Source organism: Lethenteron reissneri, chromosome 49, assembly GCF_015708825.2.
Source record: "Lethenteron reissneri isolate LAM-NWPU_2019-01 chromosome 49, ASM1570882v1, whole genome shotgun sequence".
NCBI lineage: Eukaryota > Metazoa > Chordata > Hyperoartia > Petromyzontiformes > Petromyzontidae > Lethenteron > Lethenteron reissneri.
Window position 1 is genome coordinate 4,202,261 of NC_083827.1, and position 16,103 is coordinate 4,218,363.

General features: G+C 50.5%; 1 protein-coding gene across 1 annotated transcript in view; it reads right to left on the reverse strand.

The window, feature by feature from the left end:
- Positions 1-3,368: 3,368 nt before the first annotated feature.
- The window catches only part of LOC133354791 (lysophosphatidylcholine acyltransferase 1-like), a 72,413-nt gene continuing 59,678 nt past the window's right edge, over positions 3,369-16,103 (reverse strand). Inside the window, exons 11-12 of the mRNA XM_061571910.1 lie at positions 14,196-14,331; positions 3,369-9,508 (exon numbers count right to left, since the gene is read on the reverse strand). Of these exons, the coding sequence (XP_061427894.1) occupies positions 9,341-9,508; positions 14,196-14,331 (304 nt within the window). The 3' untranslated portion in view covers positions 3,369-9,340. The remainder of the gene's footprint in view (positions 9,509-14,195; positions 14,332-16,103) is intronic.

A 16,103-nucleotide genomic window follows, 5' to 3' on the forward strand; every position in this document is an offset into this window, starting at 1 on the left:
CGAGCAGTAGCTTCATCGTCGGTCTCGCACGGAGACCCCGCGGGCTCGCATGGAGACCCAAAGACGTACACTTGATTCTAGATTTGAAGTTTTCGTGACTGCAAGGATTCATACTCTTTGGTTTTTTCGGTAAAGTCCTGTAGGTAAAAAATTTAATAAATAAAATCACGACGTTTCGGGCGCAACACAAGCGTGACACACTTAAGCGTTGCGCTTTCGCTAAGTTGTCCCCCATCTGAAGAAGGATGCTTGTGTTGCGCCCGAAACGTCGTGACTTAATTTATTGTGATTTTTTACCTACATGACTTTACCGAAAAAACCAAAGAGTACGTACACAAGAGAAGAACCACAACTCATGCAGGAACCACAGATGGACACGGTCTCGCACCCGTAGACTTCGCTAGACAGGGGAGCCAGAGACTCGCACAGAGTAACATACGACTGCAATACACTGTGACTTATCATCTGCACTCTCCACGACAGTTCAGCACCGGTGCTGTCATCATCCCCACCACCACCACCGCCAAAGTTGCATTCATTCACATTGCGGCGACTTCATGAATCCACCTGCCCGCGTTGATCCCCTGCGATTGGAACCCCACCTACCCACCCTCACCATCCACCCCCTCCAAAAAAAAAGAAACGCCAATCTGCTGCTGCCTATTAACACTGCAGCAGTAACGGCGTGGCGCCTGGCTACAGACGCGCGTGTGTGTGTATATTTTCGTCTCTATGTATCTCTGTGATATCTGTCTGCTTATATGTCTGTCTATATGTCTCTGGTCCTGTGTTTTATCTCTCTCTCAAATTTAGCATTCTCAGGAAGAACGTAATCAACCAGGAAGGGTGTTGACTGTTATGCTATCCGACTCTCTGTTGTATTACATTCCATTTCTAAGTATACTAGATTTGTGTTTCTATTTCATTTATACGTGATGATGATTGCTTGTGTTACAATCGAAACGTCGTATGCTAGTATTTAATTTGTTATGTTCTCTTTATACGTCACTTTACCGAAAGAACCAAAGAGTAATTCCTGCAGTCACGAAAGCTCCAAATTAAGTTTAAGCTGCTTGGGACATCGATCCACGGAGTGTGAAGCAGCCCAACCCAACCCAACACCAACCGAGCGTGGAGGATTGGAGGGGGCTGCTTCGGCCGGCGCTGTCATCGCCATTCGGGTGGCGAGAACCTCCCTGCGGCTCGGGCACGGCGGCCGCCACCACCACCACCACCACGACTCCTCGTTTTCCCAACGCCGTGGAAATTACAAGAATAAAAAAACAACGTTTACAATGAAAGTCCAGAGAGGGATAGAGAGATGAGAGGGGGAGACAGAGCACTGCATTCATGCGCCACAACAACATCGTCCAATGCGCACACATTACGCGGCCCTCACTAAATAATTACAATCCCCCCTCTCTGATAGATAGATAGATATAAAGAAACAGAATAATAACGGAAGAGAGATAAAAAAAAAATTTCATGTATTTTTTTGTTCCCTTTTCTGTTCGTTTGTTGTTGTTGTTGTATGTTTAGAGCGATACAAAACACGACACGCCGGACTGCCGACGGACGACACGCGGAGCCGCGTGTGACATGCGCAGGAAGACGCGCGGAGCGCGGGACACGTGCAGCGCGGCAGGAGGCGACAACAGAGCCGTCATCGCCATTCCAATCGCGGGAAAACGAATTTGAACGAAAACTGATCACGAAAAACGATCACGAAAAACGTACGCCCGTCTTAATAAGCGTAGGCAAATTCACGCGAGGACATCGTCTGCGAGCGTCGTTGCTTTCCCCAAAAGTAAAAATTCGGGCGTGGCGAACGAACCAAGACGATTAGTACTCTTAGGTTTTTTTCAGTAAAGTCACGTAGGTAAAAAATAAAATTAATAAAAGTGAAATAAAAATCACGACGTTTCGGAGGCAACACAAGCTTCCGTCTTCAGGTGGAACCGTCACAGCACGATTGCTGTATCAAGTAAAGATATTTTTTTGATACAGCAAACTTGATACAGCAATCGTGCTGTGACAGTTCCACCTGAAGACGGAAGCTTGTGTTGCCTCCGGAACGTCGTGATTTTTTATTTTACTTTGATGAATTTAAATTTTATTTTTCACCTACGTGACTTTACCGAAAAAACCTAAGAGTATGAATCCTTGCAGTCACGAAAGCTTCAAATCTAGAATTAAGACGATTTGTGTCCGTGTAATATTTTAAGGCCAATCGCTACCAGCCCTTGTTCCATCCACTGCTGGGTGACCGAAGGCCTAATATGTAATTGTTTCACAGAGGGATTTGTTTTGAGCGCACTTCACCAGATCAGGGCAGTGCGGGTTTGCTTAAGGGAAGTGCTGAGCTAGCAGCTGTTCAGATGCCACTCGCCAGCGGTGTTCGCCGTGGCCAGGAATCGTTGGGTTCATATGGAGTGTGCTGACTGCATGTGGAGCGAAGTGTTTTATAATTGTATATGAAAATATTAAGCTTGCCGAACATGTCACGCCAATGAAATTCACTCTGTAATAACATCTAAGCATCCCTATGAGGTCAAGGGCTGTGTGTCACCAGCCTAAAAGTCTACCGCTCGTTTTCCACGTAACTTAAAAAAAAAAAAATCGAAACTGTTATTAACCAGGTAGAGCCCGCTGAGCTACTATGGCTCGATTTTTAAAGGCGACCTGGCCACGCATGATAGCTCCACTTAGTGGCTCATATCATCATCGTCATCACATGTAGGAAGTTATAGCAGCAGCCAAATAATCTAAAACGCACGTTTCTAAATGTGAAGGGAAAAACCGGAGGAACCCAGAGAAAAATTCACACGACCACTGAAACAACATGCAAATTCCAAATACACAGGGCATTGTCAGGGTCGGGATTGAACCGACGACCTCCTGCATACGCGGCGAGGGAGATGACATCTCCTCGGGATACAAAGCCCAGTCGGAAGGTCGCCAGCATATAACGCATTCACTGGCGACGAAATAGTTAACAATTTTCGTATCAATCCGGATAATCCAAAATTTGAGAGCAGATAAAAAAAATAGTTAAAACGAAGACGCTTCCCAAGAAAGTTTTCGAATCGACCCAAAGTCGTGCCGTTCGCACACCCCTCCCCCTCCCCCATCGAGCCTCGCGTCACGTGGTATCGGGTGACGTCACTTTTGCGAGCACGACGACATTTTTGTTACATTAGCACGCGGTGGAAACGGTCCGGGACGTCTTCGTGAAACAATGTCATGAACTATATCCATAGAATTCCCCTTCGTGTGTGTGTTTTTAAATCCAAAACTCATCCTTCCCCCACCCCCCCCTCCCCGTGTGCTAGTCAACGAGGACCCCCCCCACCCACCCAGTACCACGACAACCCATGAGGTCGGTCGCACACAGAGGTCGCAAATGGGTTTTGATTCCTTACCCGTACCCGGCCGCACCAGGGTCGCAAACGGGTACCCGTACACGGCCGTACCCGTACCCTACCCGGCCGGGTACGGGTAGGGTACGGGTATCGGGTACCTGATTGCGACCTCTAGGATGAAGCCATGTTGCAGGCGCCGGTGGCTTGATTCTAGGAACTTGAATTGTGAAAAGAGACAAGACGTTGGGAAATGAGTGACAAACGGTTACTCACCGGTGACTCACGGCCTACCCGTACCCGGCCGCACCAGGGTCGCAAACGGCTACCCGTACCCGGCCGGGTACGGGTATCGGGTAGGGTACGGGTATCGGGTAACCCGGTTGTGACCTCTGGTCGCACGCCATCAAACTCGAAAAACCAAAACAAATCGCACACGGGGCCCGGTCGAGGAGTGCGTTAAAGGTCAAGTCCACCGTGCGAAGTTAAAAAAAGAAAAAGATGGCTCACTCTGCAGGAACACGCGTTTCAAGGTGATACCAATAAATACACTTAAAAAAAAGGATAAAATAATGTCACGATCCTTTTAAAGTGCTACATAAAGTTGGATTACATTTCCACCGTTGGCGACGAGTCCGTGAGCAACGCGTCAGCACAACGCCGTAAGTGCTGTAACATTGGGAGGTAAAACAAAAGGAAGAATTTAAACGAGAAATAAACGGCGCTTCGGAGACGAAATGCACCGCGATCTTTTCACGCCGTGACGCCGGCTGCTGCTTACGTCCGCGGAGGAGAGCCGCCCTCAATAAATACGCCAACGCGGATTCGATCTCCGCTCAAGGGTGGAGGAGTCATCCTCTTCAAGCTGACGCCAACGGGCGCAACCTTGTTTAACACGCAGAATTAGTAGGAGGCGGCTTTCGTGACACACATGATGAATAAAAGTTTTTTTTTTGGGTTAGATCGCGTACATATAATCGTGTCGTTAAACTTCGCTATAATGGTGTGCTGAAGTAGTAACTAACTGGCACGTTTAGTTTACGTGACAGACCTTACTAATTCGCCGTGTTGGGTGGTGGCGGGTTTAACGACACATTTATATTTACGCGATCTAACCCAATTTTTTTTCATTATCATTATCACAGCTTTCACTGCCGAGTTAAAACGTCTCGTTTACTTGTGCCGTTCTGCCCGGCGCGGATCGCTGCGGTGCTGGGATCGACATTATCAAAGGTACAAAAAGGCGCAGCTCCATAATTGCTTGCTCAGGGTTCTGCTGACGCAAGTATCTCCAATATTTGGCCTACTTCTCCCTAAGCCACTCGAAGCCAGACATCTTAAGTGGAGCGGGAATACCCACGCTTTTACCCACCACACGACTCGCTCTGGTCTAAGGAATTTGATCAAACAAATCGACCCCTGGATTTAAAGTTCAGCGTGCTACTAAAACATTGGCCCAGGAGGTTCACAATTCACAGGGAACTTTGTTAAAGATGATAATATTGCCGTCATTTTGGTGGCAGCGTGCACAACAGCGTCGATCGACTAGATAAGGTCAAGTGGGGGGGTCACCGATGGCAGATTCAGAAATCACTCGCCACTGATGTTAGCCGGGACCTGGGAATCATCGGCGCACACAGGTGGGACAGGTTCAGAGCGCTGTGCGCCAAAGACTGAAAAAAAAACATTCCATGCCATCATGGCAATATACGAAGGCTAAAACTCCAACATGGAAGAATGTTGTTGAGTATAAACTCGGATATGTTAAATACGAAATCCGAAAAAAAAAGTAATAACACGTGTACATTTTCTTATTTTCTCCTGATTTCTATAAAATGCCTTTTTGTTTTCATAGGCCAAGCAGGGCTTTACGGTGGCTGGATCTTATAGCAATGGATTCTTGAATCCATCCACGCGGGGCTCTGAGTTTCATCACCTCGTACGCGGTGGGGTTTCTCCGTTTTTTTCCAGATTTCCTCCCACACGAAGCCAAACCCTCTCTCACGGAATTAGAAATAACATCCCAACGTAGCACCGTCCCCACTCCTAAAAATAAGTCTTGAGACTCGGTGGCCGCATGAAAGGCCTTGCCATCACAGGTGCCCATGCCCAGAGGTCGCAACCGGGTACCCGATATCCGTACCCTACCCGATACCCGGCTACCCGTACCCAGCCGGGTACGGGTACGGGTACAATTTTGCAGCCCAGGTGCAGCCGGGTACGGGTAAGGAATCAAAACCCGTTTGCGACCTCTGCCCATGCCCTTGCCCGAATTGAGTGAGCTCCGTTGTGGCTGGGCCATTCAGGAAAAAGAGGCCTTCTCCCCAGCCTCGACTCTCACGAATATACAACGCTCCGCCCTGCCGACGACTCGGTAACGTGCAAAGCTGCATTCAAAAATAAAACGGCGACGAATTGGCGGTTGGGAAAACACGCGATGTCGTGCAACGTTTCATTCGAATAGAAAAAAAACACACACCGCTGCGTGCAAGAAAGCCGGGCCTTTAAACTTCAGCCTTGTACATTAAAGATGCAACGGGCGAGGCGTCCATTAAATTGGTTTAAAAAAAAAGGGGCCCAAACACGTGCTGTCATTAAAGGCATTTTATAGAAAAAATGTCCCCCCCCCCCCCCCCCAATTTTTTGTTTACATCCCCAAAAAATCACCAATATCCATAGTACTAACAACTACCCCAACAAAAAAAAGTATCAACCCGAGGCTTATTTATGTAGCGAGCTCCGTTTTAAAAACGCATTCCCATTTTCGTAATAAAAGTGTCACACGTCCCTTTTTCCGTAAAAGTTTTCGTAATTAGGCTGTATTTTATTGTTGCGCCGACCCAAATGTAAGGAAGGCCGCCAAAGTTAAATTCGTCAATCGACCGCGGCCGTATATAATATTTATACACCGTGTAAAAAAAATGTTTCACGTACGTTCGAGATCACTGGGAACAGAGCAAAGGAAAGCCGTTTCAGCTTACCAACGAAAATAACCAACCACATGCATTTGGTCACTTTTGTTTTTGAAATTCCACGCTGCAGCCCGGCGCATTTACGACACGAAGCAACAAAGGGGGGGGGGGGGGGGCAGGCTGCAGCAGTGCTGGGGAGTTCCGTGTGCAAGTCCAGTGTTGTGGGTTCCCGTTTGGGGCACGAGATAGGCTGAGATGTAGATTGAGGAATGTGTTAAGTTAGCCGGCTTATGTGTAACGCGTACAGCTTCCATTGTTTTTTCTTTCCCCTTTAACATTGCTGGCTCACAGTTTAAGAAGGTAATCGCGTCTTAATAGCAAAATAAATATCTGCCTCCGTTCTGTGTCTCCAAATATATATTATTATTATATAAACGCTTCTCCGACGTTTTGCATCGCTGGCCAATGTAGGCGATGTTACTCGTGACACTGTAATTTACGTCGAAAAGTCAATAGGGTGCAGCGCTGCAATCGCTTTCGGCCTTCTCTGCCACTTCGGAGGCGTACCCTCAACGTTGCCCACACCAACACGTTGACCCGAGCCCATTAATACCGCTGGTTGGACGGATGCCGCGGGGGGGAAGGGGGGTAATTTAAGAAACTAGCCGCGTTCGTTAAAACTGCCGCGCCGGGAAATTGAACCGGCGGCGACCTCCGAATTGCCGTTAACGCCGCTCTCCCAATTGCCGCTAACGCCGACCTCCCAATTGCCGCTAACGCCGACCTCCCAATTGCCGCTAACGCCGACCTCCCAATTGCCGCTAACGCCGCTGCCGATGACTCAAGTTCATCGGCGGCATTTGCTAAAGCGGCTGAAAATATGGACCGGCTTTGCCATTCGTGAGACTCGGCAGCAAACAGGTTTTGTGAAATACTGTTGGCTTATTTTGCATAATAATTATTGTCATCATAATCGTATTTTGCCTGCAGCCAAGGCTTTCAATTAAAGCCGCCAGACAATCGAAGTGGGGGGAATGGGGGGGGGTCGCTCCTTCTCCTCTGCTGCCCCCACATCTACAACTCCCTTCCCCCCAAGCGACACGTGCTGCCGACTCCCAGCCCCTGTTCAGGCTCAAAGAGCCTTCATTATTTTCCTCCGTCTACGATTGACTGCAGCCGTCGCTCGACACAGCGTCCTGAGACGGGAAAAGCGTTCAGACGCTGTGCGCGGCTGTGTTGCATTGCATTTGTGTGTGTGTGTGGTGACACAGAACGGAAGTTGATTTCTCTCAATATCAACCTCTGTAGTACATCTGGAGTGTAACGAGGAACGGTAAGAATCGGAGTTTCTGTTCTTCCGCGTAAAAAAATCGCCAGCTTGGTTACAATGCTGACAAAGCATTTTGTATTTCACTGTCCGTTTACTTTTTGTACATGGCATTTGCAGCAGCAGACACCTGAGGTAAAAATTTAATCCAAAGTGTGACCCCCCCCTCCCCCCCCCCCGTCGAATGCGCGATCACGATTTGTCTACGAGCAACCTCGAAACGAGCCGCTCGCGATCACGCACGCGCACACGCGCGCGTGACGAACGACAACGTCACATCACGTCCGCATCACGTTCCGCAATCGCCCCCCCGAGCAATCGTGCTCGGGCGTGCGCGCGCTGCACGGACTTTCTTTCGATGCTAAAGATTTCGAGCGTACGTTTCATTGCAAACGTACGTTTAAAATACAGACGGAGTGGTATCGGTTCCCCTCCACAGCGAAACCCAAGCTGCGCATCGGGCGTGTGGCATTGGGCATCGCGCGTTCCAAGTGGTCTCCGTGAACCGATTAAACTATTAAAACTAAACTATTTTTTTTATTTTTACCAGGTAAGGCCCAGCGAGCTAAAAAGCTCTCTTTCAGAAGCGACCTGGCCACCACAAATGAAAGCTCAACTAAGTGGCTTATCATCGCGTGCAAATTTTTATAGGAGCCAAATACTCTAAATGCGTGATGATGATGATTCTAAATGTGAAGGGTAAAAACCGGAGGAACCGGAGAAAAATCCATGCGACCATATATATAATACAGGCATCAGCGTCGGGATCGAATCCACGACTTCCTGCATACCAGGCGAGGGAGTTAACATCTCGCCATCGCGGCTGAGAGCCAGTAGGAAAAAACAAGCCGTGCCGTGACAGCCGTAGCTCCGATTCGGCTCGGATGTGCCAGTGGAAAAAACATCAGCGGTGGTCGGGTGGTCGGGATGTCGAGCCTCGGCGTAGGCCTCAGGTTATGAAAAAAAAAACGAAGACTTAAAAATTAAAATTGCAGACATCGTCGGTTTGCAAACAGGACCAGCCCTGGGAACATCAGATACGACGGATGAGAGTAGTAAAAAAACGGCAACTCCAGAAACATCGGCCGGGTGCCGGAGATAAATCGCTGCGATGCATCGCATTCCGGACAAAGTTTGGGACTCGATCCTGAACTGCGTAATTTGCCATTGTACAGCTCCTGCCCGCGTCGTTAATATAAGACCGTCCAGAGTAGGAAAACTTTTTCTTTTAAAATGAATCCTTTAAGCAAAAAAAACCCACTAAAAAACACAAAGGACTCGGTGGCGTTTGCACCTTTGTGCCATCGTCGCCGCTTGTTGTTGTTGTTGTCGTTTGACTCTTTAAATGAGAGCGAGCGCTCCCATCTGAAAGTTTAACAAACTTCGCAAGCAACGTTCAACGTGTAACATATTTCCATCCCCCGCCAAACCCCCCCCCAAACCAGCACCACCCCCAAACCCCCCCTCTCCCACCCCCATCGTGTAATATTTTTGCAAATTCCAGCAACAATCATTTTGCTTACAAATATATAAGTACTGCAGATGTTTGCAATAACTAATAAATACGAATGAGACAAACGCGCGTCCCACTCGGCGTGCCCACATCTCCGTCTTTCGTCTAGTCCAGCACGCACGTACGTACACACGCACGTACGTAAAGACATACACACATATGTACATGCGTGTGTGCGTACGTGCGTAAGTACCCACGCACACCAGCTTTACGGCGATCGTGTGCGCGGTTAGACGGATTTCTTGTCGTCGGAGGAAGAGAAATCTGCGCAGGCGGCGGTCGAGACGCCTGGTACCCCGTCGCCAAGGCCCCCGCCGCTGCCCCCAGTCTCCGTGCCGTCTCGGTGCCCCCACAGACGGTCCACCGCTCGCAGGAGGTCCACCTTCCCATCGCCGTCCTAAAAGTGCGCACACCAAACACGTCATCATCACCGTCATCACAATCGCCATCATCATCACCAAAGTTATCATCACCATCGACACCAAAGACAAAGATCCCCTGTATAGCCTTAACAGACTGTAGGGGCAAGTGCTTTTAGCGAGCAGCTATGAAGGCCGGAACGGTACACGAGGGGGTGGGTGGCCAGCACCACGCCCGACCGCCTGTCTCCCCCACTGGCGATGTTTAAACACCGCACCGGGTCTTCATTTCAGGCTGAGTCGACCAAGGGGAGGCCCAGGACCGGTTCAGATCATCGTCACCGGTGTTGGCCGTGAGCGGGAATCGAACCTGGGTCGCCAAGTTCATAGCGCAGCGCGCTAACCGCTACACTACCGCTCCCACCACTATCATCGCCATCATCATCACCACTGCCAGCGGTAGCGCGTTCGCCGCTCGTTGTTTAGGGGCCGCGCGATTCCAATCCGGCGGGCCGTCCTGGTTAGTACTGCGGGGGTGTGCGTTAACCACGTGGTACGTGCTTCACACGCCACACTGGACATCCCCGTGACATCATTTGAACGGAGAAGGCCACTGCATTGCCGGCGTCACGGACAAACATACCCACAATTTTAAACATTCCACTTCAAATTACTCAATTGGGATTACGCACGGCAAACGTTGCTCCCCACCATTAGAATAGTTGCGAACACTAAACGTAATCACTTGCCATCATCGTCATCACCAGCAGCATGTGTTCTTTTCTAAGAATTGTTTTTAAAAGTAATTTGTCCGAGCCAACTTGTGTAACAGGGATTGTATTTGATTTCACTATTGATTTGTTTTTATTATTGTTACAGTACTTGTTTACCCTATCATGGGTAAACAAGACAACGTATGTTCGTGCACCATTTTCGATTTATTCTGACACGCCGTTGTTTTTGCTCCTACCTCCGCGTCGCTTCGCCGCCGTGCTTATTTTGACGTAACCCTTGAAAATTAGACTCGTCACGTCTCCCGCATGCAGTTTCTCGCCTGGTTAAACCAAATTTCGATTTAAAGCTTTCGTGACTGCAGGGATTCATCTTCTTGGTTCTTTCGGTAAAGTCACGTAGAAGGAAAATAATAAATAATAAAAAGCATGATTAATTTTAATTATTTTATTATTTCCTTTCTACGTGACTTTACCGAAAGAACCAAGAAGATGGTTAAACCAACACAAACTAACATACAGCACTCCGACCGTACTTCACCATGCCGTTTCGCCATGCACAGGCCCTTTCTGTCAATGCCACTGGCTGAACGAGGGCCTCCATCCACACCGTGCAGATCGCGGGGGGCCGTTGACCATACTTCACCATGCTGGTCAGCGCCAGGGATAAATGCTGAGAGCATAGGGCTTGCAAGGCCTTACAAACACTGGCCACTCGAAGGGTTTTAAACTAAACTTAAAAAATATATATATGTTACCAGATAAGGACCAGTGAGCCATATAGCTTCTTTTTCGGAAGCCGACCTGGCCACAAATGATAGCTCAACGGAGAGGTGTATTATCACGTGGACATGTATGGCAGTCAAATACTCTGAATGCACGATGTAGACCCGAAGAAAAATCCACGCGATCACGGGGGGAAGAGACAGACAACGCAAACTTCAAATATACAGCAGCAGGTGTCGGGGTCGGGATCAAACCTACGACCTCCTGCACACCAGGCGAGGTAGTTAACATCTCCTAGCCACCGTGATGATGATGATGATGAGAGAGAGACACACAAACTCCAAATATACAGCAGCAGGCGTCGGGGTCGCGATCAAACCTACGACCTCCTGCACAGCAGGCGAGGTAGTTAACATCTCCTAGCCACCGTGATGATGATGAGAGAGAGACACGCAAACTCCAAATATACAGCAGCAGGCGTCAGGGTCGGGATCAAACCTACGACTTCCTGCATACCAGGCGAGGTAGTTAACATATCCTAGCCACCACGGCGGTTTGAAGGTCAACGCTGCCCTCTAGTGACCGAAATAGAAGTGACAACGGCGGCAACAATCGATTCACGACGCTCTCAACCAATGGACCCGTAGCGTCTCCGCGGGGCGGTTGGGGGACAGAGAAGGCAAATGATAAATCATCGTCGTCAAGGTAATGTACCATTTCAAACAACTCGTGGCACATGTGGTGGTCTGCGAAATGTCTGGAGGCTCAACAGGGCTCCGCACGCTCACAAAGGTTGTGAACCGCTGACCTCGCGGATCACACGCACACTGAGACAACGCTCATCTCCTCGTCAGCTCCGAAACCAGCCGTGGAAATTCCACATTCCCATGGTAAGGGGGGGGGGGCAAAGTCTGACTTATCACGTGACCAACTACTACAACTCTTGGAACCTCCCAGTTCAACCAGTCTACACAACAAAGACTCATTCCTAGCAGCGGTTTCAGCCGCACCACCTCCACATAACAAAGGCTCAGTCCCAATTTACAGCAGCCGCACCTTTACATCAGCCGCACCTTAACAACTCTTGGAACCTCCCAGTTCAACCAGTCTACACAACAAAGACTCATTCCTAGCAGCGGTTTCAGCCGCACCACCTCCACATAACAAAGGCTCAGTCCCAATTTACAGCAGCCGCACCTTTACATCAGCCGCACCCCTTTAACAACTCTTGGAACCTCCCAGTTCAACCAGTCTACACAACAAAGGCTCATTCCTAGCAGCGTGCTTCAGCCGCACCGAACCTCACAATAATAATATCCAGGTGCCTACCTTGGCTCCTCCCACCCTCAACCAGTTTACATACAAGGACTGTTTTCTTGGAATTTCTCTTACTTGATACAGATATCGTGCTGTGACGGTTCCACCTGAAGACGGAGGCTTGTGTTGCCTCCTAAACGTCGTGATTTTTTATTTTACGTTTATTAATTACATTTTTTTACCTACGTGACTTTACCGAAAAAAACCTAAGAATACTACCATCCACCCTCATCCTCCTCCCACAAAGTGGCACTTAATTCCATCGACCGTGCTGCGACGATGCGGGTCGCAGCCGAGGGACAACGACCGGCGAGCGTACATTGACCGGCGAGTCTTGCCGCTTGTTCTGGGGGCATCGATCGCGAAGCCACCCGCACAGCGCCGGCGCTTTAATAGGTGGCAGCGGAAGAGTAATTGGGATCGATCGAGACGAGGGGAGCGTGGAGATTTGATTTTAGATGAGGGGACAAACCAGCGGAGGAGTCGCAACATGCCGGGGAACGCGAGGTTTTCATTTTGGTGTGCCGCCAGCGTGTGTAGTTGTGTGTGTCGGCGTGTAGGTGTGTGTGTAGGTGTATGTGTAGGTGTGTGTGTAGGTGTGTGTGTAGGTGTGTGTGTAGGTGTGTGTGTAGGTGTGTGTGTAGGTGTGTGTAGTTGTGTGTGTCGGCGTGTAGGTGTGTGTGTAGGTGTGTGTGTGTAGGTGTGTGTGTAGGTGTGTGTGTAGGTGTGTGTAGTTGTGTGTGTCGGCGTGTAGGTGTGTGTGTAGGTGTATGTGTGGGTGTGTATGTGTAGGTGTGTGTGTCGGCGTGTAGGTTTGTGTGTAGGTGTGTGTGTAGGTGTGTGTGTAGTTGTGTGTGTCGGCGTGTAAGTGTGTGTGTAGGTGTATGTGTGGGTGTGTATGTGTAGGTGTGTGTGTCGGCGTGTAGGTTTGTGTGTAGGTGTGTGTGTAGGTGTGTGTGTAGTTGTGTGTGTCGGCGTGTAGGTGTGTGTGTAGGTGTATGTGTGGGTGTGTATGTGTAGGTGTGTGTGTCGGCGTGTAGGTTTGTGTGTAGGTGTGTGTGTAGGTGTGTGTGTAGTTGTGTGTGTCGGCGTGTAGGTGTGTGTGTATGTGTAGGTGTGTGTAGGTTTGCGTGTAGGTGTGTGTGTAGGTGTGTGTGTAGGTGTGTGTGTAGGTTTTTCGTGTAGGTGTGTCTGTGTGTAGGTGTGTGTGTAGGTGTGTGTGTGTGTAGATGTGTGTGTGTAGGTGTGCATGTAGGTGTGCATGTAGGTGTGTGTGTGTAAGTGTGTGTGTGTAATTGTGTGTGTAGGTGTGCGTGTAGGTTTGCGTGTAGGTGTGTGTGTAGTTGTGTGTGTCGGCGTGTAGGTGTGTGTAGGTGTGCGTGTAGGTGTGTGTGTAGGTGTGTGTAGGTGTGTGTGTAGGCGTGCATGTAGGTGTGTGTGTAGGTGTGTGTAGGTGTGTGTGTAGGTGTGTGTGTAGGTATGTGTGTAGGTTTGTGTGTAGGTGTGTGTGTAGGTTTGTGTGTCATGTATAGGTGTGTAGGTTTGTGTGCAGGTGTGCGTGTTGTGTGTAATTGTGCGTGTAGTTGTTTGTGTCAGTGTGTAGGTTTGTGGAGGTCTGTGTGTCGTGTCGGTTTGTCTGTATTTGTGTTGTGAGCAGTTGTGGGGAGCGTTAGTGTAGCAGTTAGCTATCAACCCGGCGACCCGAGTTCGATTCCCGCTCACGGCCAACACCGGTGACGATTATCTAAAATGGTCCTGTGCCGACTGTACGTCGACTGAACCTCAAATGAGCTCCTGGTGCAATGTGTCAACATCAGCAACGTGTAGAGACAACGGCGGCCAGTGCTTGCTAACAGCACTTGCCCCAACAGTCTGTCAAAAGGCTATTCTGGGAATCTTTGTCTGTGCGTGTGACGCTGGCCTCACGTGTCGTGTGTGACGCTGGGCTCACCGTGTCAAGGGTGCTGAACAGCTGCCGGAGGGCCTCCGTCACGGGCCGCTCCAGGAAGCGGGCAAACTCCTCCACGCTCGCCGGGGGAGCACGCGCCGCCCGCGCGCGCCGCTCCACGCCGTTCTCTGCACCCAGGCTGACGGGCACGCACCAGTCGTCATCGTCGTCATCGTCACACGGCAGATGTCGCCATCTCCTACACCAGGGGTCGGCAACCTACGGCTCCGGAGCCGCATGCGGCTCTTTACGGGCTGCTTCTTGACGATATGTACGTATGTACTCAGATGCATTGCGGCTCTGGAAATACTGAATTTTGTACCGAATTGGAAAGAAATGGCTCTTCTTGTTATTTTGGTTGCCGACCCCTGTCCTACACCGATGGGAGACTGCTTGAGAACGACCCCAAAGGGCGATCGCGATCGGCAGTCTCGGACGCTACCGCCTACGGTAGTCGCGCAGCTTCAGTCGGACCCACCGATTCACGCGGCCAATACGACACAGCCCCCGACGATGCTTCGGAAGCCACTTTGTTGAGCTATCATTTGCGGTAGCCAGGAGCTGTGTAGCTCAGCGGGCCTTAGCTGGTAAAATAAACATGTATTTTTTACGTAGTTTATCATTTCATTGTTACCGGCCGTGCCCATCGGAGGCGCGGGGGTGGGTGGGGGGGGGCAAGGACAATAAACTAAACGCACAAAGTCACTCGTCCGCTTTCCATCGATGGCTGGCGGCGGTTCACGCGAATGTCGCCGTGCTACGGCTCCGGCCGGTGGGACCTCCGCCCGCGTCGCCCCTGTCCCAGACAACCGCTTGACCATCTGCTCTGGCCTGGTTTAGAGCATCTGCTGAGCTGGTAATCAAGATAATTGAGGCGTAATTCAACACTGGACTGTGGCGGTTAAGTAAATTATCGCATTAAATTGCGTTGGTGAGATGAAGGCAACGGAGGAGGGCAACGGCGACGGAGGGCCACTGTCGTGCGGCGCCATCGCGTCCGCGTGTTAGAGTTAAAGTGCCGCGGTAAGGATTAACCCCCGCTGGCTCCCAATACAATCCGGATACATTTCAAGATCGCACGCATCCTCTGCTAGATCCTCCCATGGAATGCGTGTACGTTGAACTTCTTTTGCACCGTACGTAGCCAACCGTGCTCATCGGAGGAACTAACCCTGCCGACCTCTCCCCTCTCTCATCTCGCCTTACTCCCCTCCACGCACTCCCCTGCCTCTCCCATAGGGATGATAAAAATAAAAGGTGTGTTACGTGCGCATCAGGGGCCTGTCACAGGCGCAGCGGAGGTGCGTCACTGGTGTGTGCGTCACTGGCGTGTGCGTCACTGGTGTCTGCGTCACTGGCGTGTGCGTCACTGGCGTCTGCGTCACTGGCGTCTGCGTCACTGGCGTCTGCGTCACTGGCGTCTGCGTCACTGGCGTCTGCGTCACTGGCGTCTGCGTCACTGGCGTCTGCGTCACTGGCGTCTGCGTCACTGGTGTCTGCGTCACTGGTGTGTGCGTCACTGGTGTCTGCGTCACTGGTGTGTGCGTCACTGGTGTCTGCGTCACTGGTGTCTGCGTCACTGGTGTCTGCGTCACTGGTGTGTGCGTCACTGGTGTCTGCGTCACTGGCGTGTGCGTCACAGGCGTGTGCGTCACTGGCGTGTGCGTCACTGGCGTGTGCGTCACAGGTGTGTGCGTCACAGGCGTGTGCGTCACAGGCGTGTGTGTCACTGGCGTGTGCGTCACAGGTGTGTGCGTCACAGGCGTGTGCGTCACTGGCGTGTGCGTCACTGGCGTGTGCGTCACTGGCGTGTGCGTCACTGGCGTGCGCGTCACTGGCGTGCGCGTCACTGGCGTGCGCGTCACTGGCGTGCGCGTCACTGGCGTGCGCGTCACTGGCGTGCGCGTCACT